The 15,811-nt window shown below is 38.0% G+C and overlaps 1 protein-coding gene across 1 annotated transcript in view; it reads left to right on the forward strand.

The window, feature by feature from the left end:
- Window positions 1-14,332, forward strand: part of RAB31 (RAB31, member RAS oncogene family) — a gene marked incomplete at its 5' end in the record, with an annotated part of 209,630 nt that extends 195,298 nt beyond the window's left edge. Inside the window, 1 exon segment of the mRNA XM_007948920.1 lies at window positions 14,235-14,332. Coding sequence (XP_007947111.1) covers window positions 14,235-14,332 — 98 coding nt within the window.
- Between the last annotated feature and the right edge of the window lie 1,479 nt (window positions 14,333-15,811).

Here is a 15,811-nt window from a genome sequence, read left to right on the forward strand (position 1 = left end):
AGGAATCTACGTATACAAAGTTTTCATAGGCCACAGTGAAAAGTTAGGATTTTAAGTGCAAAGGGTACTTTGCTAAGCAATTGTTTAATAAGGAAGTGACAAAATCCAATTTATGTTTTAAGATTGTTTCTTTTGTACTAAGGAAACCACTCTGTTGTTGTTGTTGTTGTTGTGTGCTGTCGAGTCGGACCCGACTCATAGCGACCCCTCCTTGGGTTTCCGAGGCAGTATCACTACGAAAGTAGATTGCCCCATCTTCCTTCCGAGGAGTGTCTGGTGGGTATGAACCGCCAGCCTTCTGGTTAGCAGTCAAGTGCCTTAGGCACTATAGGCAGGCCTATAAAGTGAACAATAATACCCACGAGGAACTTGCTTCTCAGTACAATCAACCGTACTTAACAAAAAGGGCAGCATTTGCCCAAAAAAAAAAAGCTCAAAAGGCCAGAAGGTGCAAGAAAGGACTATTGGAAACAGGGAACCCAGGAGGAAGTAGGAAGAATACTGTTGCATTGTTTCAATGTCATGAAAAAATGTATATAAATTGTTGAATGGAAACCTATTTTGCTTTGTAAACTTTCACCCAACCTACAATACAAAGTTAAAAAAAAAAAAGAATACTTCATAATTGGTGGTGTTATATTCCATGAGGGGGCACTTAATATCTGACCCATGTGGTGTTACTAGCCAGTGATGGTCATTACTTAGATCCATTATTTCATTAGAGTTTGTATTCTAAGTGATTTTTATTTAAATTTTATGTTAAAGGATTTTCTGTTTTTTTGTAATGATCATATATAATACAATAAAGTTAGCTTTGTTAAGTTATAGTGAACATACAATAAAATTTACTTTTTAGTATACAGCTTGATGAGGTTTTTGTTACAACTTTATTGAAATTTATTTCAAATATGTTATCTCACAGTTACAAACTATACAATTAGGTTAGTTTTGACATAAAACTATCAAACCTATACCATAATAAAGATAACAAAAATTTCTCTCACCCACAAAATTTCTTTGTGTTCCTTTGCAATTCTTCTCTCCCCAGGTATCTACTGATCTGCTTTCTCTAACTATAGATTAGTTTGCGTTTTTTAGAATTTTGTCACAAAATCCTACAGTATGTAGTCTCTTTTTGGTTTGATCTGGTCTCTCTCACTCAGTATAATTATTCTGAAATTCACCTCTCTTGTTTCCTATATTAACATTTGGTTCCTCTTTATTGCTACGTAGTATTCCATTGCACGTAGAAACCATGATTTGTTAATCCGTTCACCTAACATTTGGGTTATTTCCAGTTTTTCATTATTACAAATAAGGTTGCTATGAACATTCATACATAAGTCTGTGTGGTTAAATAACTAAGAGTGAGATGGCTGGCATAATTGGTAGGTGCAGTTTTCCAGAATAGTTTTTACCACTTTACATTCCTCCCAGCAGTGTATAAGAGTTCCCGTTGCTCCACATCCTCACCAACCCTTGATATAGCCACTTTGGATAATTTTAACCATTCAAATGGTAGTGCAGTTATATCTCCTTCTGGATTTTTTTTTTAATAGTTTTATCTGGAGTATAATTTATACACCATAAAGTCCACCCATGGTAAGTGTACAATTTGATTATTTTTAGTAAATCCATAGAATTGTGCAACCCTCACCGCAATCCAGTTTTAGCCTATTTCCATCACTTCACAAAAGGTCCTTCTTGTTAGTTTTCACTCAATCCCTGCTCCTTTCCCTGGCCCAAGGTAACCAGTAATCTACTTTCTGTCTCTGTGGATATGATTTTTCTGTAAATTTTATATAAATGTAATTATATAATATGACAAGTAGTCCTTTGTAACTGGCTTCTCTCACTTAGCGTTACATTTTTGAGATTCATCCACTTTGTTGCTTGTATCAATAGCTTGTTCCTCTTACTTGCTGAAGGTATTTTTGTTGTATTGATCTTTTCATTTACCAGTTAATAAACATTTGTATTTCCATTTTGGGTTATATAAATAATGGGAAAAGGTGCTATTCTCTAGTGCTGTAGTATGTATGTAATAAACTAAAATCAAACCTGTTGAATCTAACTCATGGAGAACCAACCCCGTGTGCTACAGAGTAGAAATGCTCAGGGTTCCTTCAGGTTTCCATGGCTATGAGGTTTGTTTTTGTTTGTTTGTTTGTGTTTTATGATAGATAGATAGATAGTAATATTTTATTGTGTTTTTGGTGAAGGTTTACCTACAAGTTGAGGTTCTCATTCAGTAATTTCTACACAGATTGTTCAGTGACATTGGTCATAGTTTTCACAATGTGTGAACATTCTCATTATTTCTGTTTTGGTTGTTACATTCCCTATCCCCTTACATTCTCATCCTTGTTTTAAAGTAATTGTTGACTGTTTGGTCTCAAATAGGTGATTTTTTTTTAAAGGAGCAGTGTGTTACTATTTTTTAAGCCAATTTGGTATATAGCTACAAGGTGACTCTAAAGGTTAATTTCAGTTCAAGGTTTGGAAAATACCTCAGGGCATTTGTCTCAGGGAGTCCTCTATTCTCAACCAGTCCAATAATTTGGATTTGAGATTTGAGGGTCTGTTCCACATTTTTCTCCCATTCTATCAGTTTCCATCAATTGTGGCCCTAATTTAGGAACACTCAGTAGTCATAGTTGGCCACCATCTAGTTTTTCTGATCTCAGGGTAGATGAGGCCATGGGTCATATAGACTACTGGTCCTGGGGACCAGTTTTTTCTTTGAATCATTGGTTTACTTCTTGCTCTTTTGCTCCAGATGAGTAGAGACCAATAATTTTATCTTAAATGGCTGCTCATAAGCTTTTAAGACCGCAGACTACTCACCAAACTAGGATGTAGAACATAACTTTATGAACTGTATTATGCCAATAGACTGAGATGTTCCACAGGCAGCCTTAATCCTTTAAACCCAGAGATTCAAACCCACAAGGTGTTTGGTTATGTATTAGAAGTATCCAGAATTGTGCCCACTATATGTTTTATTATATATATTAATACATATGCATATAATCACATAGATGCACATACATATACATATGTTATGTGCCATCGAGTCGGCCCCGACTCATAGTGACCCCTCCTTGGGTTTCCGAGGCAGTATCACTACGGAAGTAGGATTGCCCAACCTTCCTTCCGAGGAGTGGCTGGTGGGTTTGAACCGCCAGCCGTCTGGTTAGCAGGCAAGTGTCTTAGCCACTATGCTACCAGATATATATACCTATATACACAAACATACCTGTACACATATATGACTACATACATTCATATATAGCCACACATGTATTTTTCAGTTGTGTTTGCTGTTAATTCAAAATTATATATACCATAGCATTTACTAGCAGGTCCTTGTGTACTTTTTAGTGACATCATTTACCTTCATCAGCCTATGTTCACTTCACCCTCATTTGGTGTTACCCTTCCCACCACCAAAAATGACAAGTGTCTATGATCTAGAGGGAGTACCCCTTTCACTTAGCATCCCTGTTAACCACTAATGAACATTATTGTTGTTAGTTACCATTGTGTTGATTCTGATTTATAGTCACCCTGTGTATAATAGAACAAAACACTGCCAGGTACTGTGCCATCCTCACAATTGTTGCTATGTTTGAGCCTGTGGTTGCAGCCACTGTGTCAATCCATCTCATTGAGGGTCTTCTTCTTTTTGCTGACCTTCTCTACTTGACCACACATGATACCCTTCTCCATCTGGGCATCCATGATGCCATGGTCCCTCCTGATAACATGTCCAAAGTATATGAGCCACAATCTTGCCATCCTCTCTTCTAAGTAGTTTTCTGGCTGTCCTTTTTCCAAGACAGATTTGTTCATTCTTCTGACAGCCCATGGTGTATTCAATATTCTTTGCCAACACTGTACTTCAAATGCATCAGTTCTTCTTCAGTCTTCCTTATTCAGTCCAGTTTTCACTCAAATATGAGGCGATTGAAAATATCATGGATTCAGTCAGGTGCACCTAAGTCCTCAAAGTCTTTGCTTTTTAACAATTAATAGAGGTCTTTGCAGCAGATTTACCCAAAGCAGTATGTCATTTGATTTCTTGACAGCTGCTTCCATAAGCATTGATTGTGAATCCAACTAAAATGAAATCCCTGACATCAGTCTTTTCTCTGTTTACCATGATGTTGTTTATTGGTGCAGTGGTGAGGAGTTTTGGTTTCTTTATGTTGAGGTGTAATCCATACTGAAAGCTATTATCTTTCATCTTCATCGATAAGTGCTTCAAGGCATCTTTATTTTCAACCAGCAAGGTTGTGTCATCTGCATAATGAGTCTTCCACCAATTCTGATGCTGCATTCTTATTCATATAGTCCACATTCTCAGATACTCAGCACAGAGATTGAAGAAATATGGTGAAAGGATACCACCCTGACACACATCTTTCTGGAAGAGCACAGTATCCTTTTGTTCTGTTTGAATGACTACCTCTTGGTAGTGTGATAGTAGTGATATTATTTGATAATTTTTACATTCTGTTGGATCATGTTTCTTTGGAATTGGCAATCTTCTAGTTGATTGGCCAGGTAATTATCTTCCAAATGCTTTGGAATATGGAACATTATGAACACAGACAATGAACATCAGTTTCTGTATATTGTTCATTTCATAAAAGTGAGAACATACGATATTTGTTTTTTTGTGATTGACTAATTTCACTCAGCGTAATCACTTCCAGGTTCATGCACATTCCAAGGTGCTTTGGGAACTCATTTTTTTGATGAGTAGTATTCCATGTATGACATTTTACTTATCCATTTATTTGTTGATGGGCACTTATATTGTTTCCATGTTTTTAATATTGCAAATAATGCTGTGATGAACATAAGTGTGCATGTCTGTTTGTGTCACTTCTATTAGATCTCTGTTGTTGTTGTTGTTGTTGTTGTTTGCCATCGAGTCGGCCCTGACTCATAGTGACCCCTCCTTCGGTTTCTGAGGCAGCATCACTACAGAAGTAGGATTGCCCAACCTTCCTTCCGAGAAGTGGCTGGTGGGTTTGAACCGCCAGCCTTCTGGTGAGCAATCAAGTGCCTTAGGCACTATGCTACCAGAGCTCCTATTAGATCTCTAGGATATATATATATCCTATATATATATAGGAGTGGAGTTACTGGGTCATATGTCAGGTCTAGGAGCTCTGGTAGCACAGTGCCTAAGACATTTGACTGCTAACCAGAAGGCTGGTGGTTCAAACCCACCAGCCACTCCTAGGAAGGAAGATTGGGCAATCTACTTCCATAGTGATACTGCCTCAGAAACCCAAGGAGGGGTTGCTATGGCAGGTCTACCTCCAGTGTTTTGAGGAATTACCAGATTATTTTCTACATCATCAGTAGCATTTTGCATTCCTACCAGCAGTAGGTGAGGGTTCCATTTTCTTCAGTAACCCCTCATTATGTTTGAATGGCTGCCTCTTTGTACAGGTTCCTCATGAGCACAATTAAGTGTTCTGGAATTCCAGTTCTTTGCAATGTTAACCATAATTTCTTATGATCCACACAGTCAAATGCCTTTGCATAGTCTGAGCTTTATCCTTGGGCAAACGCTGCCTTTTTGATCCCATATGGTTGATTGTTCTAAGGAGTGCATACCTTCCTAGAGTTATTGTTCACTTTATAAACCAAACCAAATGAAACCCACTGCCATCAAGTTGATTCCAACTCATAGCAACTCCCATGGATTTCCAAGGCTGTAAATCTTTACAGAAGTAGATTGCCTGTCTTTCTCCTGCAGAGCAGCTGGTGAGTTTGAACCACTGACCTTCTGGTTAGCAGCCAAATGCCTTACTAACCATGCCACCAGAGCTCCTTTGTTCACCTTATAGACCTGTCTGTTGTTTGGCTGAAAGGAATCACAGCAGTGAATTCATTTTCCAGCTTGAAAGGTGTCTAAAGATTCCACCAAGGGGTTCCATCAGTCTCTATCAGACCAGTCAATCTGGTCTTTTTTATGATTTTGAATTTTGTTCCACATTTTTCTCCCACTCTATCTAGGACCTCCTATTGTGATCCCTTTCAGAGCAGTCAGTAGTAGTAACCAGGCACCATCTAGTCCTTCTGGTTTCAGGGTCTTGGAGGCTGGGGTTCACGTGGTCCTTTAGTCCTTTGGATGATTTGTTTTCCTTGTATCTTTGATTTTCTTCACTCTTTTTTTCTCCAGAAGGCGAGAGATCAGTAGTTGCACCTATACGGCCACTCACAAGCTTTTAAGATCCTAGTCGCTCCTCACCAAACAAAGTCAGTTGACTTTGATTTCACTGGAGTCTATGGTCCTGAGCTCCCAGACCCAGCAACTCATTCACTCAAAGTATTTGGTTATAGCTAGGAAGTTTTCATAACTTTGCACTTTCTATGCTCTGCTATATTCATGGATATATTTGCAGCACATATAAATACATATGTGGAAATATCCTCTGTCAAAGCTGTGTATATTTCATGAGTGTAGTCCCATTTGCCTTTTTTCCCTTGTTCACCTTGCAAGTCTATGTATCCAGATGTTGATTATTGTTACTACTGTTATTACAGGATTGTATATGTAACAGTATTTGTATATGTAACAGTATTTACCTTTGTTGCCTTTAACTCCTGTGCTCCTCCTGGTGTTTTCCTCTGCCTTGATCATTTTGTGATGATCTCCCCTTGTATATACCCTTGCCTTCACCCAAGTTAATATGTGTCTATCCTCTAGATAGTGATTTACCCTTCTTTCCCCTTCTGCATGTAACCTTCTCTTGGCTTATTACAATAGTTGTCTCATACAATATTTGTATTGACTAATTTCACTGAGCATAGTATCCTGTAGGTTCATCTATGATATGAATTGCAGATTCATTGTTATCCTTTAACATTGCATAGTATCCCATTGTGTGTATGTACCATAGTTTGTTTATCCATTCATCTGTTGATGGGCACTTAGACCCTTATCAGTTATATTGTTTCCAAAGACTTTTTTCCCATTCTATAGGTTGTCTCCTTACTTTTCTGATAAAGGCTTTTGATAAATATAAATATTTAACTTTTATGAAGTCCCAGTTACCTATTTTGTTGTCTGCAGCTCATACATTCACTGTTGCTTTTGATAATCTATCATTGAAAAGAAAAAAGAAAATAGGTCCCAAACCTTTGGCCCTATATTTTCTTCCAATAATTTTATGGTTTTAGATTTAACGCTTAGGTCCTTGATCCATTTTGAATTAGTTTTTATGGTGTGAAATATGGATCTTGTTTCATTTTTCTTCATGTGGAAGTCCAGTTTTGCCAGCACCATTTGCTGAAGAGACTATTCCTTCGCCATTGAATGGATTTGTCATCCTTGTTGAAGATCAGTTCACCATAGATGTTTGGGTTTATTTTTGGATTTTCAGCTCTGTTTTCATTGGTCTATGTGTTTATCATTAACAAGTACCACCAGGTTGTTTTGATTACTGTAGCTGTGTAATATGTTTTGAAGTTAGGAAGTGTGAGGGCTCCTACTTTGTTCTTCAGAATTGCTCTTGCTATTCAGTGTCTCTTGTCTTTCCACAAAAAATTGAAGATTAGTTTTTCCGTTTCTGTAATGAATGCTGTTGGAATTTTGATTGGTATTGCATTGTATCTGTAGAATGTTTGGAAAGTATTGACAACCTGACTAAATTAAGTCTTCCAATCCATGATCATGAAATGTCTTTCCATCTATTTAGGTCTTCTTTCAGTAGTGTTTTGTAATTTTCATTACATAAGTCTTTCACATCCCTGGGTAAATTTATTCCTGTACATTTTTTTTCTCTTAGTTGTTATTGTAAATAGAGTTGTTTTATTAATCTCAGATTTCTCATTGCTTTTGTCTCCTTTTGTTTTTAATTTGCATTTCCCTAGTGACTAATGATGGTGTCTTTTCTTGTGCTAATGTACAATTCTTTTATCTTGCTGAAATGTCTGTTCAAAATTTGCCTGTTTTTTTTTTTTTGGAGTGTTTATCTTATTGTTGAGTTGTAAAGATTATTTATATATTCTGGATACATGTTCTTTATCAGGTATCTATTTTTTCAATTATTTTCTCCCAGGATGTGGCTTGTCTTTTCATTTCTTAACAGTATCATTTGAAGAGCAGAAGTCCTCAGAAGGAAGGTTGGGCAATCCTACTTCCGTAGTGATACTGCCTCGGAAACCCAAGGAGGGGTCGCTATGAGTCGGGTTTGACTCGACGGCACATAGCAACAACACAACAACAACAAAAAAAAAGTCTAGTTTGCTAGATTTTTCCATTGTGGTTTGTGCTTTCTGAATCTTACAATTTTTGAATGTAAAAAGAAAAAAATGGAAAAATGCCTTTGAATGGTAAAAAAAAAAAAAAAAAGCCTAGAGATTTTAAAGTGGCTCATCCATGTAGAAGACACTGGCATTTTGGGTTAATAGCCAATGGTGATGTTCCATTCCTTTAGATACTGAGACTTCTAACTTCAGTTCTTTTTAATCCCTCTCTTAACCCTCCCAGGAGCTCTGGTAGCATAATGCCTAAGGCACTTGACTGCTAATCAGAAGGCTGGTGGTTCAAACCCACCAGCTACTCCTCGGAAGGAAGGTTGGGCAATCTACTTCCATAGTGATACCACCTCGGAAACCCAAGGAGGGGTCACTATGAGTTGGGTCCGACTCAACGGCATGTAACATAACAACTTGACCCTCCCACTTCCAATCAGTTGCCTCCTCCTGTCCAGTTTCTTCCTACAGTTTCTCTTTCCATCTTTGCATCCTATTTTCCTGAACCATACCCTTATTAAGGCTTTCACTACCTTGACCTGGACTTTTGTACAAGGCTGAAAGATATCATGCTTTGTAAAATAGAGAGTCAGTGAAAAAGGGGAAGAACCTCAACAAGATGGATTGACACAGTGACTGCAACATTGGGCTCAAGTATAGCAAGGATTGTGAAGATGATGCAGGATCTGGCAGTGTTTCATTAGTTTCAACATAGACTAACTACACTTCCTGCCTCCTAATCCGTTCTGGTTTACTCATTCCTCATGTCTTTAATTTTTATCCTAATATTCAAGGTCTTTTAGTAATTCCAGTACACTGTGTTGAGTTCCTTGTGGAAGCAAGAGGGCAATTACAGGGAATGACTTCAGGTTTCACACATGCCCTTCATTGTGCATTCTTAGTGCAGTGTTCCATGAGTTGCTTGTTGTAGTGGTTCACAGAGGCTCTTCTCTCAATGGAGAGGCTTGAGGTCATTATGAAGAGAAACTATTGCCAAACTAATAAATTCAGTCAATTTTCTAATCTCACATGGTTCAAAAAGTAAATCAGGATCAAAAAATGGAAGTTGCACAACTACCAACACCACTAACACTAAACAAAAGTTAACTGAGCCAAGTAAATGCTGGAACTGGAATGGAACCAGAGAGAAGAATACAAACAGCAGCATTGTTAGGGAGGAATCAGAGCCTGCACAGGAAGTGGCTGGTCTACCACACAAGGAAAGAGAACAGCTGCTACCAAGCATGCTGTTTTATTTTTGTTCTGTGTAAAACTGTCACTGCCCTCAGTCCAGAGCCACGATAAAATTTACAGGCCTAGGATTTGTTTTCACATATTGTAGGAGGAATCATTTATAAAAACCTGCTTTTTCTCTAGGCTGTCAACTTTCAGAAAAACTAAACTTCAAAAACATTCTTTTAACTTTTCCAAACAGAATCTTACACAATCCAAACCTTATTAAAATAAACACTCTGTTCTAGAATTTATACTTGAGAGCAATGTGTTGTGGAGGTTGAGTACTTGGAGGATATTTTTTAAGAGTAGAAACATTACAGCAAACATTGCTCACATTCGTTTCAGATCTGTGTATATATTTTTGTCCTACTCAATGCCCATGTAAATAATAATGACTCAACAGTTTTCTAAGGTGATCACCTTGGTACAAAATACCAAGGCCATTATCTAAATCCATTCTTTTGTTAAGTACAGTTAACCTTTCAGTAAATTCTAAATACCTTAGACCGCAAAATCAGAGCTCTTGCTCTGTTTTCACAGTGCCTTTATTTCCTTTTTTTTTTTAAGGGTACCTGCCTCATTGTCATCTGGCTTTCCTCTTTCTTGGGTTTCAAGTGGAAGCATTTCCTTTCTTCTCCTTTATTTGAAATTAGAATGTATGTGACTCCTCTCAAATGGAGTGTTTCATAGACTAATAGAGGATGGGAGGGGTGGGAATGTCCTAACCCTAATACCTGATCCCTAAGTGGTAAAGCCCTAGGTGATGATTTCTCCTCACGCATTTAAGTGCATCCAGGGGGGCTCTTTTCATGGCTCCTCCTGTATTAATAGTAGCCATGTATACATTGCATAGCCATGTATATCTTGTCAAGTTACTTATTCTTTTTATAGGTGAGGAAAGGAAGGCTTGGAGATATTAAATAAAACTTGTCCAAAGTCACTTATAATTAGTGACTTACAATAAGTGAACAGTGACTTACAATAAGTGAACACCTGCTGTCTGAAATCTCAAAACTTTTTGTACCCAATGAGAAAAATGAAGTCTCAGGAAACTGAAATAAGTCTGTCTTTGAAAAACATTTTCTTCTTATGAGTGAGATTGTGAATATTCTGAAGATGAAAGAATTAGCACCTCTTAGAAACACAATTCAACCACTGAGTCAAAACTGTTACAAACAGCTTAAAACATGTGAGAGGATCCTCCTTGAGGCATGGGTCGGGCCTTGCACAGTTTTGCAGCCTAAAAGTTGTCTTGCCCATCAAATTAAGGAAGAAGTCAGAAGCAAGAAAGAGGAAGAAGGAGGAAGAGAAGAAAGTTGGTGCCACAGGCCTTCCCAGCATTCCCATGTTGCTTTTTCTATGCTCTTTGTTTCTAAATTTTCACCATCATTTTATCGCTTTAATGAGTAGCTTATGTACATACTTTTCTCATATTTGGGGTACTTTTCATAGGGAAGAATTATGAAACTTATGACATATGGTGTATAGAATGGTAACTTTAGAGTTAACAAATAAGAATAACATGAAGTTGATATTAGTCTAAGATTTTGACATTGTCAAAAATGTTAAAATTTCAATTCCTTATACTCATCAGTAAGCAGTTCTTGTCTTTTGGTTAACTAAGGCAACAACTTGCACCAACCAGAATTATAATTTTGTCCAGAAGTATTTCAGTTACTCATGAGTGTGTTAGGCACTATATTATAGGGGATTTTGCTTTTGCATCTAATGGAGTGGTGCCCCAGGAGGTATAACTTTATAATATCATCCCTGCAATACATATCATGCTCTCTTGAGGAGTAAATAACACTTTATTGGCAAGAGCTAACTTGAATGAATCTTTAAACAATCCTGGTCATTATTGGGGACTTTCTCTTCTATTTACACTTTCTGTTCTGGTTACCTTGTTCTTCTCTGACAAGAAAATACCACGAAGGTGATGGCTTTAACAAACTAGAGTTTATTCTCTTATGGTTTGGAGGCTTTAAGTCCAAGTTCAAAGTGCCAGGCTCTAGGGGCTGAGTAAAAGCCCCTCAACCTTGGGCTTCAGCTTTGCCTCCTACTCCTGGTCTACTGAAGCTGGAGGCTTTTCTTCACTCAGACAGCTGCTGGCTGTTCAGGCTAACAAACCCAAGGTTGACAAGTAAAAAGGTACAGTCCCAGTTGAATGTCCCAAGATTGGCAGAGCATGGCAGGCTGCTGAACAACTCGACTACATGCAGGGTTCAAACGTGCCACAAAACTAGAGACCGTTCCCACAGCTGCTTCTTACATATGGGAAGCAGACCACATCCCCAAAGCAGCTACTCAGCTGCTTGTGGTAGATCCCACCATGGAGCTGATTACAAGTCTCGTCATGGGGAATAACTGCTGCCTAGCCACTCAACCAGGTTCAGCCAAGTTGACACACAACCTTAACTATCACACTTTCCAATTGACAAAGTAGTGGAAGCATTTTGTTTACTTCCTTTTAATTGGAATTTTTTTTTTTAAAGTGTTGTCCAGAAGAGGAATATACATACCTACTTTCTCATTGCTTTTGGATTAGGACTAAAGTGTATTGAGAGTGGCTTGTAAAAGCCACCTATAACTTTGTTGACCACACAAAATGGCAGAAGCAATAACTACAGAAGTTAATTACAACCTTTTCATTTGTTCCATAATCAGATGAAGAGCTCTACAATTAATTTTGAATTTGAGATAATTGCCAATGATCTTAATCTTTATGTTTGAGCTCTAATTAATGGTCATACCTTCCAATCTACATGATACATTAATGCCCTTTGAAGTCATCTATTGCTGCCCTGGTGGAACTATACCTTGCCCAGGGTATCTTGGCTTTCTTTATGGTCCTTAGGTAACAGCTGTTCCCATTGAAGGACTTTGTCCTTGCAACTAATTTCCCTTCTACCTCTAATTTCTGGTTACTTGGTAAACTAATATGCTAATTTTTGTTATTGTTGTTAGGTACCATCGAGTCAGTTCCGAATTATAGCAACCCTGTATACAAAGAATGAAACACTGTCTGGTCCTATGCCATCCTCATGATCAATGCTATATTTGAGCCTACTGTTGCAGTGACTGTGCCAGTCCATCTTCTTTTTTGCTGATTCTCTGCTTTACAAAGTACCTCCTGATAATATGACCAAAGTACATTGAGACAATCTTGCCATCCTCCTGTTAAGGAGCATTCTGGCTGTACTTCATCCAAGACAGATTTGTTTGTTCTTCTGGTAGTAAACAATATATTCAGTATTCTTTGACAATACCATAATTCAAACACATCAGTTGTGCTAAGTGAGAAATTCTTATTTTTGAGCTAGTTCCATGTCTTTTTGAGTAGGGGGTAGAAAATCGGAATGGAGAACTAATGTGGTACAGTGGGGAAAACACAGGCTTTGGGTCCAGCAGAAAATCAAGATGTGGGTTAAAAAACCAACTGCACCACTTTGTGTCAGCATGACATAAATGATCCATGATTGCCTAAGCCCTCTGAGTCATAGGAAAAGTATAATAGTGACAACCATGACACCAACTTCAAGGGCTAATTGAAAGTGGTGTCTGTGAAAACTGTGAACTTCTAAGCAAATATTTTTCATTTCCAGACTCTATTTCCTTTTTTAAACAGCCTTATTGAGGAATAATTCTCACACCATGGAGTCCTTGGGTGGTGCAAACAGTTAATGTACTCAGCTGCTAACCAAAAGCTTGGCAGTTCACATCTATCCAGACATGCCTTAGAAGAAAGGTCTGGCAGTCTGCTTCCCAACACACAGCCACTGAAAAGCCTGTGGAGCACAGTCCTGCTCTGAGACCATGGGATTGCCATGATTCATATTCAACTTGATGCTAACTGGTTTTTGGTAATTCCCAAAATTATACAATTCACCCATTTAAAGTATACAATTCAGTGATTTTTTTTGTATGTTCGCAGATAGGTATAACCATAACCACAGTCAATTTTAGGACATTTTCTTCATCTCAAAAAGGAACCTCATGGCCTTTAGCTAGTGCCTCCCAGCCCCATCCATTACCTTTTAAATTCTTCTTTTGTTTATTTACAGAGACTCTAGGATGGCTTTTTAAATTCAGTTAAGTAAAATAAAATTACTTGGGAATGACATTAAAATACTGTTTTGTATGAAGAGTGTCTCTGTAGAGCATTACAATTAGTAATCTATGTGCATTGGCAGCATTAGGGATGATGAGCTGAGTGATAATAAATATTATTATTATATTTTTGAGACTACAACTCCCAATCCATTTCTATTTTAAGAAGCAAAAAAGATGAATACTCACTGTTATTAAAGCCACAGTTTCATGAAGCAGGTCACTAGAGTGGGATGGAGCCATAGGAAGACTAAAAATGTGCACATGGATGGTGTTTTTGCAGAGAAGGTTGTGGGAACTCCTACCCCACTCAATAGCAAGGTGTTCTACATCCAAGGAAACCAACAGTATCAAGAGGCTGTTTTTATTGTTCCTTAACTTTCTGAACATGAGTGTGACTTCATGCAGTAGAGCTAGAAAGAAAGGAAAGAAGGGAGGGAGGGAAGATAGAGTTACTCCTGTGGTTCCTCTCTTTCTGTACAACCCAAACATTGATGAAGCAGAATTGAAACCTGTGAACTTCTAAGCAAATATATTTTTTTTAATGTGTATGTGATATTGACTGGGGGAAAAGGAACTCAACTCTGACCTCCTTTCTCTGCCAGGTCGTCAGATCCCACCCTTGGACCCCCATGAAAATGGAAACAGTGGCGCCATCAAGCTCGGGAAGCAGACCACGCAGGTCAGCCGGCGGTGCTGCTGACGTGGACCCTCACCTGAATGCACTTGAATAGGCCGGACCTCTCTTGTGCACTGCCTGAGGTCCTCTGTTTTTGGTGACCCTGGTACCCCACTCAAGAAGAACGAGCACACTGGCTTTGCATCATGGAAGGCTGGCAGGGAATGGGGCAGAAAATATCCCTGAAAAAGGATTTTAGGAAACTTTTGGGAAAAAGCCACCACACTATTACAAAATGGTCTTCAGTGCATGAAATGCACAAGGCAGAGAACAGATGTTATGTAATTAATATATGTTGAGTTGTTTGTTAAAACTTTTTAAAAATCCTTGAATTTGTCCAAAAGTCTTTCTAGCCTATTATGTATTGGATTCCAGTGTAGTGATCCATTCTGATTCCCTGACTTATCTAGCCAAAGTTCAGTAACTTCTTAGAGCTGTTGCCTGTTTAATTTAGTCAGCCATTACTAAAAGGTAAATTTAATTTAGAAGGTAAGTTTTTCAGCTGGCTTTGGAACTAACTCTCTCCTTACCACCTTTTAGAAAGAAATCAGGAAATGTAATGGGACCATCACTCAAGCCTCAGACTTGAGCTGTTAAAAAAGAGGAGAAAAGTGTATTAAAAACTGTTTTCCACATCCTGAGCTTTTAACTGAGCAGCACTTTTCTCAGTTTGGTCATATATAAATACACCAAATCTGACTAAAATATTGCATATAGTTTTGGAATTGGGGAGCCTAGTTTGAAAGAGTAATTGAAGTAGTTACTATGTAAGTGGTAATTGATGTAGGATTTAAGTATTATTAAAGACACCATCTGGCATAAATCACCACCACAGCCATAAATCCTACTCTATTAGAGGTGTTATTTACTAAAAGGATATGTCATGGTGTCATATCAAGGGATGAGAATGTTTGAGTCTAAATCATAGGGCAAACTTCTAATAGCAACTGGTTGTAGGTTATAAGACAGGTAGCTGGTATTAGCACCTTAAGATTCTATACCCCAAAACTACAAAGTCAGAGGAAGTATTTTAAGTTGCCAAACTTAGAAAGGTGGCTATTAGGGCAAACTGATGTCCGACCCTAGAATGCTATTTAACTGAAAATGGAGTTTGGTGAAAACCTTCCTTTTTAGTTTCTATCTGCACAATTAATTAAAGATGTCTGAATCTGTGGGAAGTAACCAGAGAAAAGCTATGGAAAGGAAGAAAAGCTATTTCCACTCAAAATTCAAATACTGTTACCATTCTGACCTTCATGAAACCCTAGGATCAAGAAGCAGTTGATTTTTTTATCAGGTCTTATACTGAGAGGTGGTTCCTAAAGGCTGTTCCAGTTAGTGACTATTGTGGGGGCTAGGAAGATTGTAGAAGAATGATGTTAGAAATGGTCGATCATGAAGCATGGTAACAAGTGCAGCAGGTACCTTCTTTGCCATGACCACTTACGGACCAGCAGACATTGAAAACCTACAATGTAAAGACTTAAGCATTTCAGTAAGTCA

This window comes from Orycteropus afer, unplaced genomic scaffold, assembly GCF_000298275.1.
Source record: "Orycteropus afer afer isolate SDZICR_OR568_19922 unplaced genomic scaffold, OryAfe1.0 scaffold00232, whole genome shotgun sequence".
Classification (NCBI taxonomy): Eukaryota; Metazoa; Chordata; class Mammalia; order Tubulidentata; family Orycteropodidae; genus Orycteropus; species Orycteropus afer.